Here is a 16,781-nt window from a genome sequence, read left to right as displayed (position 1 = left end):
AAAAAAAAAAAAAAAAAAAAAAGAGTTAATATAACAGTAATTTAAAAACTTGGAAAGTGTTGACATTTGATTATTGCAGGAGTAATTAATTTGTTATTTTGTCATTTTTCTGCTAGTATGTCAAGTGATTGCCATGTATGACTATGTCGCAAATAATGAGGATGAGCTCAATTTCTCCAAGGGACAACTTATTAATGTGATGAACAAAGATGATCCTGACTGGTGGCAAGGAGAAATAAATGGGGTGACGGGTCTCTTTCCTTCCAACTACGTCAAGATGACAACTGACTCAGATCCAAGTCAACAGTGTGAGTAATATCAAATTATTTACCTCTCATCTCACGTGAAGACTGTTGTAGATTAGATCTTAAACTCAGCACTAAAAGCAAATGTACAGTAATATATAAAATAAAGAAAAACAAAGGAAATTTTTTAGAAGATCAAAAGTTATACTGCTTTATTTTAAATACTTTTTCCAGCTTCAGACCTTCATATTAGATTTACTTGAAGACAAATGTACAGTTTCTCTTCTGGGTACTGTGGCATGACAGATGTCTATACTGCAACATGCCTCAACCACCATGCTTTTCTTTAGCATCTAATCTTTTTTTGGCTTAATGAGAGGTAGCTAGTCCTGTAATTGTCCTATTCACCATTTCAAAATGATCCTTTTAGTGGATGGAAGCCATTAGTTTTGGAATCTTCTCATTTCCATGTATTTAACACATTATCTATGTTGGAAGCAAATTAAATAACCTGTTTAAAACTCCCATGGGTGATTCTGTAGATGGCCTCTTCATGCCACAAGGAATACATAGTCCAGGATCTATTTCATATTTTCAGAACAGGGGTCTAGATCTCAAAGTGTGAAATTTGCTGTTATGTAAAATGATTTCTTTTGGGGATGGCATTGTGATGTAACAGGTTAAGCCACCGCCTGCAATGCTGGTATCCCCATATGAGCACCAGTTTGAGTACTGGCTTCTCCACTTCTGATCTAACTCCCTACTAACAGCCTGGGAAAGCAGAGGAAGATGACCCAAGTACTCAGGCCCCTCTTTCCACGTAGGAGACCCTGATGAAGCTCCTAGCTCCTGACTTTGACCTGGCCCAACTGAAGCTGTTGTGGCCATTTGGGGAGTGACTCAGCAGGTGAAAGATCTCTCTTTCTCTTTCTCTCTCTCTCTCTCTCTCACTCTCACTCTCTCACTCTCACTCACTCACTGTAACTGTGCCTTTCAAATAAATAAAATAAATCTTAAAAAATGATTTCTTCATAGTTTCCTAGCCTTTCTTATGGCTGACGAAAAACAACATTAATAATAAAGAATAAGCAGTACTTGGAATAACTGTTTATCTTTATAAGTAGGTGTTACTTTTTCTTCCCCTTTTGATTTTTTTAGTTTTGTTTATAAAATACATCGTGATTTGCATTTTTTATCATTCTTGTGATATTATTTAAAAGATTTAGCCTTTCATTTTAATCTAGTTGCTGAGACCATGTAAATGATGACCCAGTGAAAACTGAGAACACTTAGGATTTAGTGCAACAATTATGAATTTATTTTATGCTGTGACATTGTGCGTGACTTCTGCATTAGGGCTTGTAAAGGTAACTCTGGTCCTGAGAGAGGATTTCCCTTCATCTTTTTTTTTTTAAAGACATATTTTATTTATTTGAAAGGCAGAGTTACAGAGAGAGAGATGGAGGGAGAGATAGATCTTATATCTACTGATTCATTTCCCAAATGTCCACCATGACCATGGTTGAGCCAGGCCAAAGCCAGGAGCCAGGAGCTTCATCTGAGTCTCCCTCATGGGTGCAGGGACGCAAGTAGTTGGGCCATCTTCTACTGCTTTCCCAGATCATTGGCAGGAAGCTGGATTGGAAGTGGCGTAGCTGGGACTGGAACCTGTGCCCATATGGGATACTGGCATTGCAGACAACAGCTTAACTCATTAAGCCACAACACCAGCCCCTCCCTTTATCTTTTTAGATACAGCAACTAAGAGGAATCCCTTTTATGGCTTAAATATTCCCAAAAATATCTCAGGAGAAGTGGCAAAGAAAATAGCAACAATTTTGGTTACCTAATAACCGTTTTTAAGCTTTGTTGATCAATTGGTAGTTTACAGGAATTACTTAGAAATCAGTTTATCAGGGTCAGCGTTGTGGCTTAGCAGGTTAAGCCTCTGCCTATGACGGCTGGCATCCAATATGGGCTCCAGTTCCTGTCCTGGCTGCTCTACTTCAATCCAGCTCCCTGCTGATGCTCCTGGGAAAGCAGTGGGACATGGCTGAAGTGTTTGAGCCCTTGTGCTCACATGGAGACCTGGAAGAACTTCCGGACTCCTAGCTTCCGCTTGGCTCATCTCCCAGGCATTGCAGCCATTTGGAGAGTAAACCAGTGGAAAGAGGATCTCTCTCCTCCTTTCTCTGTAACACTGCCTTTCAAAAATAAATGAAAATAAATCTTTAACAAAAAGAAAAGAAAAATCAGTTTGTCTGATTAACTAGAAACACTATGACATCTATCTTGGAGCTGAGGGGGAAAGTGCTTCTCAGACCTGTCTGGAAGACCCTTGGCCATTGGCCCTCTGGCATCATCCCAGTATGTCAATGCATTTTGCTTTTACAGCATCTACGATCTGCAGTGATGCTCTTCTCAAATATTATTGTTTTTAAATCTAGTTTTCCAGTAGTGGAATGTAGTTTTATTTTTTTTTTTTTTTGGGGAGGGGGTACATAGTTTTCAGATTAAATCTCATAATGAGGAAAATAAATTATAGATAAAAGCTATTCTAAAGGAAGGACCGAACTGTGCCCCACGCCCTGTCTTCCCTTCCTGTCCTGTGACAGTCCTTTCAGGTTTCCCTCTAGGGATAATTTAAGAATCACTATCTGGGCCAGTGCCACAGCTCACTTGGCTAATCCTCTGCCTGCGGCGCCAGCACCCTGGATTCTAGTCCCGGTTGGGGCGTCGGATTCTGTCCCACTTGCTCCTCTTCCAGGCCAGCTCTCTGCTGTGGCCAGGGAGTGCAGTGGAGGATGGCCCAAGTGCTTGGGCCCTGCACCCCATAGGAGACCAGGAGAAGCACCTGGCTCCTGGCTTCAGATCGGCGCAGCGCACCGGCCACAGCACACTGGCCATAGCGGCCATGTGGGGAGTGAACCAATGGAAGGAAGACCTTTCTCTCTGTCTCTCTCTCTCTCACTGTCTAAACTCTGCCTGTCAAAAAATAAAAGAAAAAAGAAAAATCACTATCTGGAACCTGTGGTTAGCCTGCAGTTAAAGCACCTGCATCCACACCCAAGTTCCGTCTCTGAGTGTGGCTCCTCACTCAGTGTCCTGCTAGCAGGAACCCTGGGAAGCAGCGGTGGTAGCTCAAGTAATTGGGTCCCCGCCTCCCACATGAGAGACCTGGGTTGTGTTCCTGGTTCCTGGCTGTGGTCCAGTCCAGTCCGTGAGGGCATGTAGGGAGTGCACAAGCAGATGAGAGCAGCTCTCACCAACCCCCTCTCTTTTTCTCCCTGCCTCAAGTAAATTTGTAAAAATCTCTATCTTGGAGAAATCTACTTCAAGACAGTGGCAGCCCTCCTGGGAAAGTAACCTTCCCAGAAAGTTAATTGAATGACAACTTTTTATTTTTATTTTATTTTTTTTAAGATTTTGTTTTATTTATTTGAAAGAGTGACAGAGAGAAAGGAAGAGACAGAGAAAGAGATCTTCTACTAGTGGTTCACTTCCTAAGCGACTGTAACAGCCAGGTCTGGACCAAGCCAAAGCCAGGAACCAGGAGCTCCATCCAGTTCTCCCCCATGGATGGCAGGGGCCCAAGTACTTGGGCCATTTTCTGCTGCCTTCCAAGGCATTTGAAGTGGAGCAGCAGGGACCCAAACCCGCGCTCCCATATGGGATGCTGGCATCACAAGTGACGGCTTGACCTGCTGTGTCACATGCCAGCCCCAACGTTTTATTCCTAAAAGCAGCAGCAGCATAGTAGGCTGTCAGTAAATGTTTGATACATGAGTGATACCTAAATTAGATTGACATGAATTAGTTATCTGAGGGCACAGTTGCCATGGAAATTACTTTTGAACGAGCATGCTTTGCTTACTGTTCTAGCATGAGAAGCTGTCAGAGCCTCAGTTTCCCTATACAAAGTCCCCAGTCTGAACAGCGCTGTCCAGTAGGACTTTCTGTAGTGAAGAAAGCAGTCTGCATGTCCAGTGCAGTGGCCACTCGCCGTGCGCTCTTTAAGCCCTTGGAATGTGGCTGATGTGATTTAGAAACTCAACTTTTAATTCTTGCTTATTTTAGTTAACTAAAGCCATTAGCACTTGTGGCTGGTGACTGCTGCACTGGGCAGCACAACTCTGGAAGCAACCAATGTCAAGCCCTCCCCGAAATGAAACAAGGTAACAGCAGCAGTGAAACGTAGAAATAAGAAAAATAAGTTATCCCGCGGTCAATACTGACCTACACAGTGGTTTCAAAGGGACAGGTCCCCATGGGCTTTAGACTTCACTTTTTAGGGTATTTTTCGATTGTATATGAACATTCTTTTCACTATTCAGTTAAGAAGTTTATCCCTTTAGTAAGTTTTCCGTGAGTGTCTTCCATGTGCTTATTAGGCCCTGGGAATACCAACGTGAAAGGACCATCCTCGCTGTGAGGTAGCTTTGGAGTTGAGTGAAGAACTGATATTCAGATAATAACAGTTGCTATGATGAATATTAATGCAAATGTGTATTGGGAAGAGATCCCTTAAGTCTTCGAGAGGAGAGAAGGCAGGTGGAGAGCAGCTTCAGAGAGGGTTTCTGGACTGGGACCTGAGGGAGGGCTAGTAACCTTGCTGGAAAAGTGCTTGCGGTGGGGACCAGGGACTTGGTCACCCCACAGATTGAGAGCTGGGAGAATAGAGTTCAGGAGGTTATTTCACGATCCGAGTATTTTCAGAGCTCTCGTTGTTATAAAATTATTACCCACAACCTACCTATTACCTTATTTTTTGTTGGTGTATGTGGGTTTTTTGACTTTGATTATTTGGCCTGAATGAATGACCAAATAAATAGTAATTGAATGTGGAAAGGTTCATCGTCCGTCCTGGAATAACAGGACTCTAAGTAGGCAATTCTGAGGATAACTCTTAAATAGATTCTCCTGAGAAGGCTTGTTGTTTCTGTAAACCATCTGTTTAAATCGCCCAGGAGAGGGAGGAATACTGATTTTATTTATTTGAAATAATTACTCATGAGACATTGAAGACATATAACTACTTTTTCAAACAAGTGAAGAATAAATTGTATTGGTAGCCATGTATAAGCCTTCCCTTATACTTTAATAGGGGATATGGTTCAGAAAATACTTTAATAGGATATGGTAACTTTAATAGGATATGGTTCAGAAAGTGCTTCCTCCTTAATGTCAGGAATTGGTTTACATCATTGTTATACTGCTGAGACTTTAGAAATGAGTCATTCACTTACAGTCTTTGTATGAATCAGTGCTTAAACTGCAGATTACAGTTGTGTGTCTGTAGCCCTTATAAGTATTCTTTCCATTTAATTGTGTAATTAGAACATTTTTTAAAGGTTGAGAATTTTAATAGATCAAATCTGTTTAGTTGGTGTTGCATGTTATTATTAGTCAAATTTTTTCTCACCCACCTGATTTGCATTATGTTCATTTTATTCCTCATTTTTCTTTTTTTAGGACCCAATGTTGTCTTCCAGTTGTGAAAGCACCCCAGAGACCCACTATCCAAGTTTGACTCTAGCGTGGAGGCAGGGCAGGCAGCCCTGATCAAATATCTCCTACACAATTCAGTTACTGCGTTTGAATGTTAGAGCCATTTGTGATTATTTCTTTGTGTTTCTAATTTAGCTAAAATTTATTTGTAACAAATTAAAGGATAGTGGGTCTTTGTGTGGCTTTCCCTGCTGTTCACTCTGGCATCTTTAGCATTTTTCTTCTTTTTTAATTTGGTAACTGTAGGTCATTAGCATGCATATGGAGTTTGCCCTTAACATGGTGGGAGTTCAAACACACAAAGACCCACTATTTGCACAAACTGTTCTCGCTGGTTTGGAATGGGCTGCCTTGCTTTTCTAATGTTATTGCCACATGTATATTCATTACAGAATTCAGATAAAGTTTGCTTATGTTCTGCCGTTACGTTCGATCTAATCCTGATCACAGTCAGCTCTTGGCTTAATGTGTGGTTTGCCCTCAGTACGCAATGCTTACCTTATTACTTTATAATATGCCGCTGTAGGTACCAGTGTTTTAGATTTGTCTGAAGGCCAAGAACTGGAAATAACCCTTCCTCTATTTTCTGTTTGGGGGTGGGAGCAGTGCCCCTGCGGGGAGCGTTTCTTACTTCGAAGAGGAGGGGTGTACCCTGCTCTGACAGCTGTGTGCAGAAGATGGCAGTGTCTGTCTCAGGTGCGCCCAGCGAGCACTGTGCTTGGATAGCTCCCTTGGGATTGTTAGGCGCTCGCGACAAATGCAGACACCGCACCAGGTGCTGCAGGGTCAGTTGCTCCTTTTTTATGGATGACCTATAAGTGGGTTGTTTTTCAGGAATGAAAGGCCCCCAACATTGACTGTGACATATGAAACCTTCCCCAGCTTAGAGTATTTATAAAACATTTTAAAGTCAGAATTCATACTACCTATTTTAATCAGACCCGCTATTTGCATGTCCCAGTACACCAAAAGACACTGGTCCAGTCTTAACGTATTTAGTAAACGTTCTAAGAAGTCCTTGAGGAATGTACGTGGCCCTGAAGCAGACACACAGGCTGCAGTCAGGAATGGCCCTGAGTAACGGGAGATGTGTGTCTGTGACGCTGCTGGGAGGCTCGCAGCTTGGTTTACCGTCCAGACTTCCCTGGCTGACGCCGGTTCTTCAACCGCATTGGCTGCTTTGACATACGGTTTTACTTCTTTTCCTTGAATGGAAAACACTTTAGGAATAGCAGATATACACAGATACATGTGAGAGTACTTAGTTCAAACAAAAAGGGATTTTAGTAGACAGTATTAAACTGTATTTAAAAATCAGTGAGAAGTTTGTGCAATTTAAAATGTTTACAAACTGCAGTGCAATCTACTGTTTGTGAATGTCAGAGTATTATCAGGAAAAGTGTACATGCAATCAGTCTTTATTCCTCACAGTTTCCCTAAGAGTGAAAGGTGTTTTTATATCTTAGTTAGAGGTGTATTTTGTGCAGTATTTGTGTCAATGTGCCTATGCCCATGAATGAACTTTTCAGTCGTATATTGCTTAGCTCATACCCTTACAACACCTGAGAAAGAATCAACCACTTAGCTAAACTCCACAAAGTTCAAACATCTATTCTCCAGAATACTTGACGTTGTTGGGAATAGGGAGACGGTATTGTGCTCCCAGGGGTGAGAATTCTAGCGATTAGGACACCTCAGTCGTCAGCACTGGGCATCATCGTGATCCTCTTACAAATGTGACATTCATAGGAAGGCAGGGACACCATGTAATAGGATGAATAACAGATTTGCTCACTAAAAGAATCTGTGCAAAGATTGGGTCCTTGTGAATTTAACTGACTTTTCCAAATCATAGGAATTACCTGATCTTTTATTTTCTGAACTTTCTTTTTTTTCACCAAAGCTTTAGTTGAGTTCAGATTAAGGACAGTTACATTAATTCCATTTTATACCCTGAGATTAGATATCTGACCGCTGTTAATTCATTATATTATTTAGCATAACTTTTTTTTATAATTTTGAATTCGGGCTTATTTAATACCGTGATAAATTATTCCAAAGATATTTTTATAGCTCAAATCACCTCACTTTTATAGTGACAAATATAGTTTGTTAGAATGGCAGGTAGACTTTAGCATCTGTAATCCATCTGAAAATAGTGCAGCAAGTAGCCACAGATTAGATCACAGATCGACATGTGTACACTGACTGTCAGTCCGGAACGTAAGTCTGTTCTGTCAGATGCAATAACCACTCTTTGTACAAGTGTTCTGTCATATATTTCAGAGAAAGTGAGAAAGAAATTGTACGACATAAAATAGCCTGAAATTCTCCTTCAGAGTGCATGCAGTCCTTTGCAGCTCCTCATTCAGCCCCATATCCATTCTCTTCCTCGTACAGGAAAAGGTACCTTTCAGTTTGCTTCAAAGGTAACATTAGAAAGAAAGAGTGTATCAGAAACTTACAATTTTTAAATGGAAGTACAGCTGAATAAATTTGAATTCTGTAGTAGTTAATGAATCAAAACACCTGTTTATTTATTTAAAGATTGCAATATGTGATAATTATTTTAAAGTATGTGATTAAACATGATGGTTTTCCAGCAATGAAAAAAGCAGTTCTAAAACCAAAGCTAATTTTTAGAACATTTGAAAATTTGAATCAACCCCATTCATTGTATTATTTCTCTAAAATTTTATCATAAAGAGCTGTTTTAAAGTAACAAAACTATTTTTAAAATGTGTCTACTATTTTAATGTATAAAAATACAATATGAATGCTGGTAGGTTAAAAAAAAGCATCTGGGGAAAGGAAAAGTAGAGGAAGACATGCCAATTCCAGTCCAAAACTTTGTTTGCCAAGTTTTCTTAGAATGAATTTTACCAGGTTACGAATTCTTGTAAATAGAAACCATAATGGGAAAAGAGAGACTTTGCCTAGAGTGGCATTATTGGATGCTGCTGTGATGCTACTGTCATGTAATAAATTATTAAATTGTTGCAAAGTGCTGTTTTTGCCTTAAATTTTTATTTGTGTGTCTTGAAAACTATAGTGTTAAAAAGGTATTGAGATTGTGCAAATGCTGGGCACGCTTGGCATGAGATAATCTTTTATTTTTACAAAATTGTAATATAACTATGCAAATGTGTTTATTAAAAGGACACAAGCTATATTACTTGTATTGTGTATTTCTTTGAAGCATTCTTTAAAACTTTTAAATTGTTTTATATATTCACGGCTAAATTCCTTTGGAATTTCTGTTTAATAGAGTCTCTGGGTACGTGGCAGCAAATTATTTTGTATAACAGGAAGCCAAAGAAATAAATGATCAATGATCCAGGATAATCATATATATTTAGAAAGAAATTTAAACTTTAATGTTATTGCCCACAAAAGTAAAGTAAAACATAATCTAGGATAATAGATTATAATGTATTTATAACTACAACATTTTCCTAAAAAGATTGGAGGGATCGAACAAATCAGTACTCACTCTTAGTGTGAAAAGTCACTGCAGTGAGAGCATCAGACTGGAGCAGACTATTACACTTAAGAAATCAGGTTCGTGGTTGTAATAGTCCTTGGGTGAGAAGAAAACTATGGATCAAAATCCAGCCTCTCCATCATTGCCTACCAGACACTCACTTTACAAAAAATCTCTCCTCATCTCTGGAAAGTTACACAATGAATAAGATGAGAATTTGCATAAAGCCAAGCAAAGGTACTAGGTGCTAGGGATACAAAAATGATGTCGGCTGGTCTCAGCCTTATATGAGAGGGTCAGGACCATAAGCAGATAATTATAAAAAAACATACTGAGAACAGCGGAGGAATACCTAATTGCACCGTACTCCTAGACTGGAGACGGAGAAGACTTCCCAGAGAAAGCAGGTGCCACATCTGGAAGATAAGCAGTTGTGGTTGGTGAGGTGGTGGGAAGTATGGTGAACAAGGAGCAGCGTGGCCGGAGGAGGAGCTGCAGTTGTGGGCAGTTCAGTATGGTTAGCATGGCAGTGCGAAACCAGGAACAGAAAGCTGAAGCCTGAGAGGCTGGCCGGGGGCTAACTCCAAGATTGCCTAGCTTGGCGTGCATTGGAATCACCCGGGAAACTGTTAAAAGCTGCCAATGCCTGGGTCCTGCTGCAGATGGCCTGAAGTGTGGCCTGGGCGTGGAGAATGTCTTTGAAACTCTCCAGGTGATTTTGATATGCAGGGAAGATGAGCGGAAAGCCTGCCACAGTTCCGAGGGGGAGTTCAGAGTTGGGGATCGATGGAACGTGAGGACAGGTGGGCGAGTCAGGCATTCATTCCCAGGGCTCTATCTCGAGGGACAGGGTGGGATAACGGTGCCACCAGCTGCGTCTGGGGGCAGATGCTGACCTGTGGCACGTAGGCATCAGCTCTGCATATTGGCAGATGAGCGTGCTTGGAGGCAGGGTCAGCAGCCATGGGTGGGATGGTGACGGAAACCCATGAAGATGGGAACCACAAGGTCTAAGAGAATAGAGAGAGCGTGTGGTACTGTTAGCAGCGTGTTCAGAAAACAAGGAAATTACGAGTGTGCAGCCCTTGCTTGTAAGAGTGAAAAGAAGAATGCTTCTTACTGAGGACTTGCTAGACTAGATATTTTTCTAAGGTTCTTGAATTTATTGCCTGATTGTGTTTTCTTTTATTTAGAATTTGCAGTATTTGGGAGGCAGAGTTACAGAGAGAGAGAGAGAGAGAGGTCTTCCATCCGCTGGTTCACTCCCCAAATGGCCACAACGGCTAGAGCTGAGCCTATCTAAAACCAAGAGACAGGAGTTTCTTCCAGGTCTCCCACATGGATGCAGTGGCCCAAGCACTTGAGCCATCTTCCACTGATTTCCTAGGCCATTAGCAGGGAGCTGGATCAGAAGTGGAACAGCCAGGACTAGAACCGGTGCCCATATGGGATGCTGGCACAGCAGGCAGAGGCTTAACCTACTATGCACAGTGCCAGCCCCATGTTTTCTTTCTTCAGATGGAAATTAAAACAGTTAAATAACTTGTCCGAGGCTACAAAGCTAGTAAGTAATATAGTTGGTTCAGTGTCTGGCTCCCAAGTCCACCCTTTTAAGCTATATACCAGTGTGCTAACATTGCCACTATTTTAATTTTTTAAGTTTTCACTTATGTATTTGGGACAGCTCCCATCCATTGGCTCATTCTCCCAATGCCTACAACAGCCAGGACTGACCCAGGGTGAAGCCGGGAACTCAATGCAGCTCTCCTGCATGGTGTGGTAGAGACTCAAGTACTTGGAGCCATCACCCTGCCTCCCATGGTCTGCATTAGCAGGAAGCTGGAGCCAGGAATGAACCCAGACAGTTTGATGTGGGATGCAAGTGTTTGAACCATTAGACTAAACACCTACTCTTGCCACGATTTCTATAATCGTGAAGTTCTGTTGCATCGAAGAAAAAAAGGAAAAATCGTACACTGCACAGTGTTTTCTCTATGTAAAAGGGACACACAGAGAAAAGGCAAGAAAGGAAGGCCTGAATATGAGAAAGCTGAACAAGAATCTGAAACAGGAACATCCACAAACAAGGGTAAACAGTCACTTCTTTATGGCAACAGCTTTCTTGAGCTATTACTCATATATCATCAGATTTGCCTATTTAGTTACAATTCGGTGGTTTTTAGCATAATCAAAGTTATGTAGCCACTGCCACAGTCAATTAGAGACTAGTTTCATCGCTCAGAGATAGACCAGTACCCTTTAGCTGTCAGTCCCATCTCAGACCCCCAGCCGACACCCCAGTCCCCTGCTCCGAGATAGACCAGTACCCTTTAGGTCCCATCTCAGACCCCCAGCCAACACCCCAGTCCCCTGCTCCAGGCAGCCATGCTCCACTTCTCTCTGTAGGTTTTCCTATTCTAGATGTTCATATATGTGGAATCAAAGGGTGGGTGGGATTTTGTAATTGGCTTATGTCATCCGGCTTGCTTTCAGTGTTCCTCCATGTTGTCGCATGTATCAGTACATCGTTCCTTTTTGTGAAATAAAAATACTCCAGTGTAGATATACCATTTTTGTTGATCCATTCATCATTTGATCGACATTTGAGAGATTCCCACTTTTGGCTGTCATGAATAATTTCATGAGTGTTTATGTGTGAGTTTTTATGTGAACACGTGCCTTCATTTTGGGGGTCATATGCCTAGAAACAGATTGCTGGGTCAAACAGTAATTCCTTGCTTAACTTTTTGAAGCACTACTAGACGTTTCCTCATCATCGCCAAAACTCTACTTGACTGTTTATTATAGCCATTCACCCTTGTGGGTACGAAGTGACATCTCATTGTGGTTTTCATTTGCATGTCCTCAGTGACTAATGATGTTTCGTGTTCTTGTTGGCCATTTGTACTTAAAAAAAAAAAAAAGATTTATTTATTTGAAAGGCAGAGTTATAGAGACAGAGGGAGAGGCCAAAGCCAGGAGCCAGGAGCCTCTTCCAGCTCTCCCCCATGAGGGCAGGGGCCCAAGCGCTTGGGTAGTCTTCTACTGGTTTCCCAGGCGCATTAGCAGGTAGTTGGATTGGAAGTGGAGCAACCAGGTCTCAAACCAGTGCTCATATGGGATGCCAGTGTCACAGGCAGCAGCTTTACCTGCCTCACCACAAATCTGGCCCCAGCTTATCTGCCATTTTAGAGAAATGTCTGTTCAGATAGATCCTTTGCCATCTTCATAATCATTTTAAGACTATATTTTCTATGGCACTTTTAAGCTTTCCACAAAATAGAACAAATGGTACAGATATGACCCTTTTAACCCTAGTCCCACACAAGCTTAGCCTTGCCCATTAACATCTCCCACCAGAGCCAGACACGGGTTGCAGTCGAGGAACCTACACGGCACGTCACTATCACTCACGTCCATAGTTTACAGTAGGCAAGGTTTGCTCTTGCTGTTGTGTGTTCTGTGAGTTTGGACAAATGTATAATGGCATCATGCCCTAAGAATCCTCTGTGCTTCACCTGCTCATCCGTCTCCCCTCTAGCTCCTGGTAACCATTGAGAAAGATAGATAGATAGATAGATAGATAGATAGATAGATAGATAGATATTTACCATTGATATCTTTACTGTTTCCATAGTTTTCCTTTTCCTGCATGGTATCAGTATCTGGCTTTTATAGATTGGCTTCTTTCAGTTAGTGATATGCATTTAAATTTCTCCCGTATCTCTCCAGGCTTAATAATGTATTTCTTTTTAGTGCTGAATAATACTCCACTGTCTGGTTGCATCACAGTCTGTTTATTCACTCGCTGTCTGGCAATTATGAATAAAGCTATTATAAATATCAGTGTGGAGGCTTTTGTGTGGATATAGTTTTCACCTCCTTCGGGTAAGTACCAACAAGCACGATTCCTAGTTCATATAGTAAGAGCAGGCTTCGTTTTATAATACCTGAATTGTCTTCCAAAGTGGCTGTGTCCGTGTACATTTGCATCAGCAATGACTGAGGGTTCCTGTTGCTCCATGTTCTTATGCGTTTGGTGTTGTCAGTGTTACGGATTCTGGCGATTCTAACACGTATGTTGTGGCATCTTCTTGTTTTATTTCCTCTATGGCAGATGACAGGGAGCTTCTCACACCCTTTATTGCCATCTGATACCTTTGTGGAGGTTTCTGTTAAGGCCATTGGCCCATTTTATCCTCACATTGTTTTCTTACTGACTTTTAAGAATTCTTTGTGTATTTTGGGTGATAGTCCTGTATCAGGTCTTTTGCAAAAACTTTCTCCAGGCTGTGGCTCATCTTTTAATTCCTTAAACATGTCTTTCAGATAAAAAAAAAAAAATTAAAGATTTACTTATTTGAAGGGCAGAGTTTCAGAGAGAGAGAGAGAGAGAGAGGTCTTCCATTCACTGGTTCACTCCCCAAATGGCCACAATGGCCAGTGCTTGGCCAGGCCGAAGCCAGGAGCCAGGAGCTTCATCTGCATCTCCCATGTGGTTGCAGAGGCCCAAGCACCTGGGCCGTCCTCCACTGCTTTCCCAGGTGCATTTGCAGGGAGATGGATTGGAAGTGGAGCAGCCAGGACTCAAACTGTGCCCATATGGAATGCTGGCACCGCAGGATGTGGCTTAATCTGTTACACCACAGTGCCAGTCCTAAGAAATTTCTTTTTAAGATTTATTTTATTTATTTGAAAGGCAGAGTTGGAGGTGAGGGAAGAGATCTTCATCTGCTTACTCACTCCCCAGATGTCCCCAGTGGCTGGGTCTGGGTCAGCCTGAGGCCTGGAACTCCATCTGGGTCTCCTACATGGGCGAGTCTTGGGGCCATCTTGGAGCTAGATGGGGAGTGGAACAGCCAGGACTTGAACTGGCACTCATATTGGTGGCAGCTTGACTGTGCCACAACACTGGCTCCAAGAAGTTTTTCATTTTAGTGAAGTCCAGCCTGTCAATTCTATGAGTGTGCCTTTGATGTCGTCACCAAACCCAAAGTCATCCAGATTTTTTTCCTGTTATCTTCTAGGAGTTTTATAGTTTTGTTGTTCACATTCGGCTCTGTGGTCCACTTTGCGGTGATGTCTGTGAGAGGAGTAAGTCTGTCTAGCTTTTTGGTTTTTGTGGTTTTTTTTTAAATGTGGATATCCAGTGGCTCTGGCGCCATTTGTCAAAAGACTGCTCTATTGTGTTGCCTTGGCTCCTTCTGAGGCATCAGCCGAGTGTCTGTGTGTGCATCCATTTCCAGACTCTGTTCTGTCCCATTGATGTATCTTTTTCTTTTGCTAACACCAGAGTGTCTTGGTGACTGTAGCTTTATGTTAAGTCTTGAGGTTAAGCGGCAACAGTCTGTCCGCTTTGTTCTCCTTCGTAGTGCTGTGTTGGCTGTTCTGGGTCTTTTGCCTCTCCATAGAAACCTCAGAGTCCATTCCAGAATCATTTTTTTAAGCTTTGTTCTAAACAAGAACAACAAGTTATGAAAGAGAGAAGTCTTAAGTTACTGTCAAAAGATAAAAAGAATCTCAGTCTCCCGAAGAGAATGATAAAACGATTGTGGTAAGAAATAGAGCGGCAGGGATTGTTTTGGTTGGTTGGTTGGTTTTGAGGAATAAAGTCTTTGTGGGGCTCAGACCAGGAGTCCACGGGCCTTGACGACCTCTGTGAGTTTGTTGACTCTCTTCTCCACGTTCTTCTCGGCCTGTTTCCGTAGCCTCGCGAGCTGACTTTCCTTCCGGTAATGGATCTTGGCCTTCTCCTTCCTCTTTTCTTCCAGCATGGCTGTCACTGCCTGGTGCTCCCAGCCAACTGCATGAGCCAGGCGCCCCAGGTAGGCAAACTTTCTCATAGGCTTCAGCTGCATGACCCGGAGGGCCTGGGGCACCACCATCTGCTTTTCCTTGCCATGGGGCGGCGGGATCCCCTCGGACACCTTGAGGCAGTCCAGGGCGGCCTGGTCCCACTTGGTCTTATGGGCAACATGCCTCCTGCAATTCACCAGAATTGTGGTTGGGGGCCCTGGGAGGGGTTGGTGTTCATCCGCCTGTGAAGGAAGGCCAGGTAATTCAGCTTATTTCTGTAGAAATTGCCAGAAATATTGGTGCCCTCGCAGCACATGAACACCACCTTCCGGTCCGGCAGCACCTACTTGACCACAATGGCCTTGCTATCCAGCACCATGACCTGCCCCATCCGCCATCTTCAGCGGCAGCCTGGGGAAGGGAGCGTTATTCTGAGTGCTCACCTCTCTGAACCTTAGCCTCCTTGCCTGTGTAATGAAAATAATACCTGCTTTGCAGATGAGATGTAAGGGGCTTAGGAAGCACTGGTTCGATGTCTGACCCATAATAGGTACTAGAAATCATAGCTAGCATGTAGTAAACCTGTGCTGTGTGCCACTCGGTGAGCTTTGCCCTTTTTATTGTCTGGGAGAGTATATGGTGCACTGGAACTCAAGTCCCAGTGTGACTCCAGAGCTCATGCCAGACTCCTATCTGCTTTCCTTTTTTTTTTTTTTTTTTTTTAAAGATTTATTCATTTGAAAGTCAGAGTTAACCAGAGAGAGAAAAGGAGAGTCAGAGAGAGAGAGAAAGGGAGAGAAGTCTTCCATCCACTGGTTCACTCCCCAATTGGCCTCAACAGCTAGAGCTATGCCAGTCCGAAGCCAGGAGCCAGGAGCTTCTTCCAGGTCTCCCACACGGGTACAGGGGCCCAAGGACTTGGGCCGTCTTCTGCTGTTTTCCCAGGCCATAGCAGGGAGCTGGATCGGAAGTGGAGCAGCCAAGACTTGAACCAGTGCCCATACGGGATGCTGGCACTACTGGAGGCGGCTTTACCCGCTACACAACAGCGCCAGCCCCCTGCTTCCCTTTAACTTGGAACCACAAAGGCAGAATAATCATCAGTTAATTCCAAATAGAGGTGGAAAGGGGGTGAAGAAAATTAACTGCTTTAAATGAGTCCAGGCTGGTCCACTTACATTTCAGGGTCCTGGGAGAACCTGCCCCTGGGTTCCTAGTGACACCAGTGACCATCCATGGGCCACCGTGAAATCAGAGTCAGGCAGTCCAAAAGAACTGTTCATGTTCAGCTCAGCACTCTGGGCAAAGTCTCCAGTTCTGTAGCCGTAAATGAGTTGAAAAGGTGAGCTGTGTGGTCATACAACTGGAGAAGATTAGGGATGTAGGAGGCTGCTCAGTGAACATCAAGGAAAGTGGTGGGCTCTGGGCACCGTTAAGATGCCGCTGGGATACCCACACCCATCTCAGAGTGCCTAGGTTTGAGTCCTGGCTCCGCTGTTGGTTCCAGCTTCTATGGAAGCACACCTGAGGGCAGCAGGTGATGTCTCAGAAAGTTGGGTCCCTGCCACTCATTGGTAGACCCAGATTGAGTTTCCAGCCCCTGGCTTTGGCCAGGCCCAGCCCCAGCTGTTGCAGCACTGGGGGAGAAGAATGGGAGAATAAGAAGAATAGGAGATTTGTCCAGCTGCCTTACTGTATCTTTCAAATAAATTTTTACTTATTTTTTAATTTTTTTTTCAAATATTTAT

The 16,781-nt window shown here is 42.9% G+C and overlaps 1 protein-coding gene and 1 pseudogene across 6 annotated transcripts in view; one reads left to right on the top strand and one right to left on the bottom strand.

The window, feature by feature from the left end:
• Positions 1 to 16,781, top strand: part of ITSN2 (intersectin 2) — a 176,263-nt gene that overhangs the window by 131,351 nt on the left and 28,131 nt on the right. For all 6 annotated transcript variants that reach the window (XM_062209048.1, XM_062209050.1, XM_062209045.1 and 3 more), the window contains exon 28: positions 117 to 308. In XM_062209048.1, coding sequence (XP_062065032.1) covers positions 117 to 308 — 192 coding nt within the window. The remainder of the gene's footprint in view (positions 1 to 116; positions 309 to 16,781) is intronic.
• On the bottom strand, positions 14,848 to 15,424 carry LOC133772937 (large ribosomal subunit protein uL13-like; annotated as a pseudogene).

The sequence above is a fragment of the Lepus europaeus genome, chromosome 13, assembly GCF_033115175.1.
Source record: "Lepus europaeus isolate LE1 chromosome 13, mLepTim1.pri, whole genome shotgun sequence".
NCBI lineage: Eukaryota > Metazoa > Chordata > Mammalia > Lagomorpha > Leporidae > Lepus > Lepus europaeus.
Note: the sequence above shows the minus strand (reverse complement) of the source record. Positions and strands in the feature narration are given on the sequence as shown.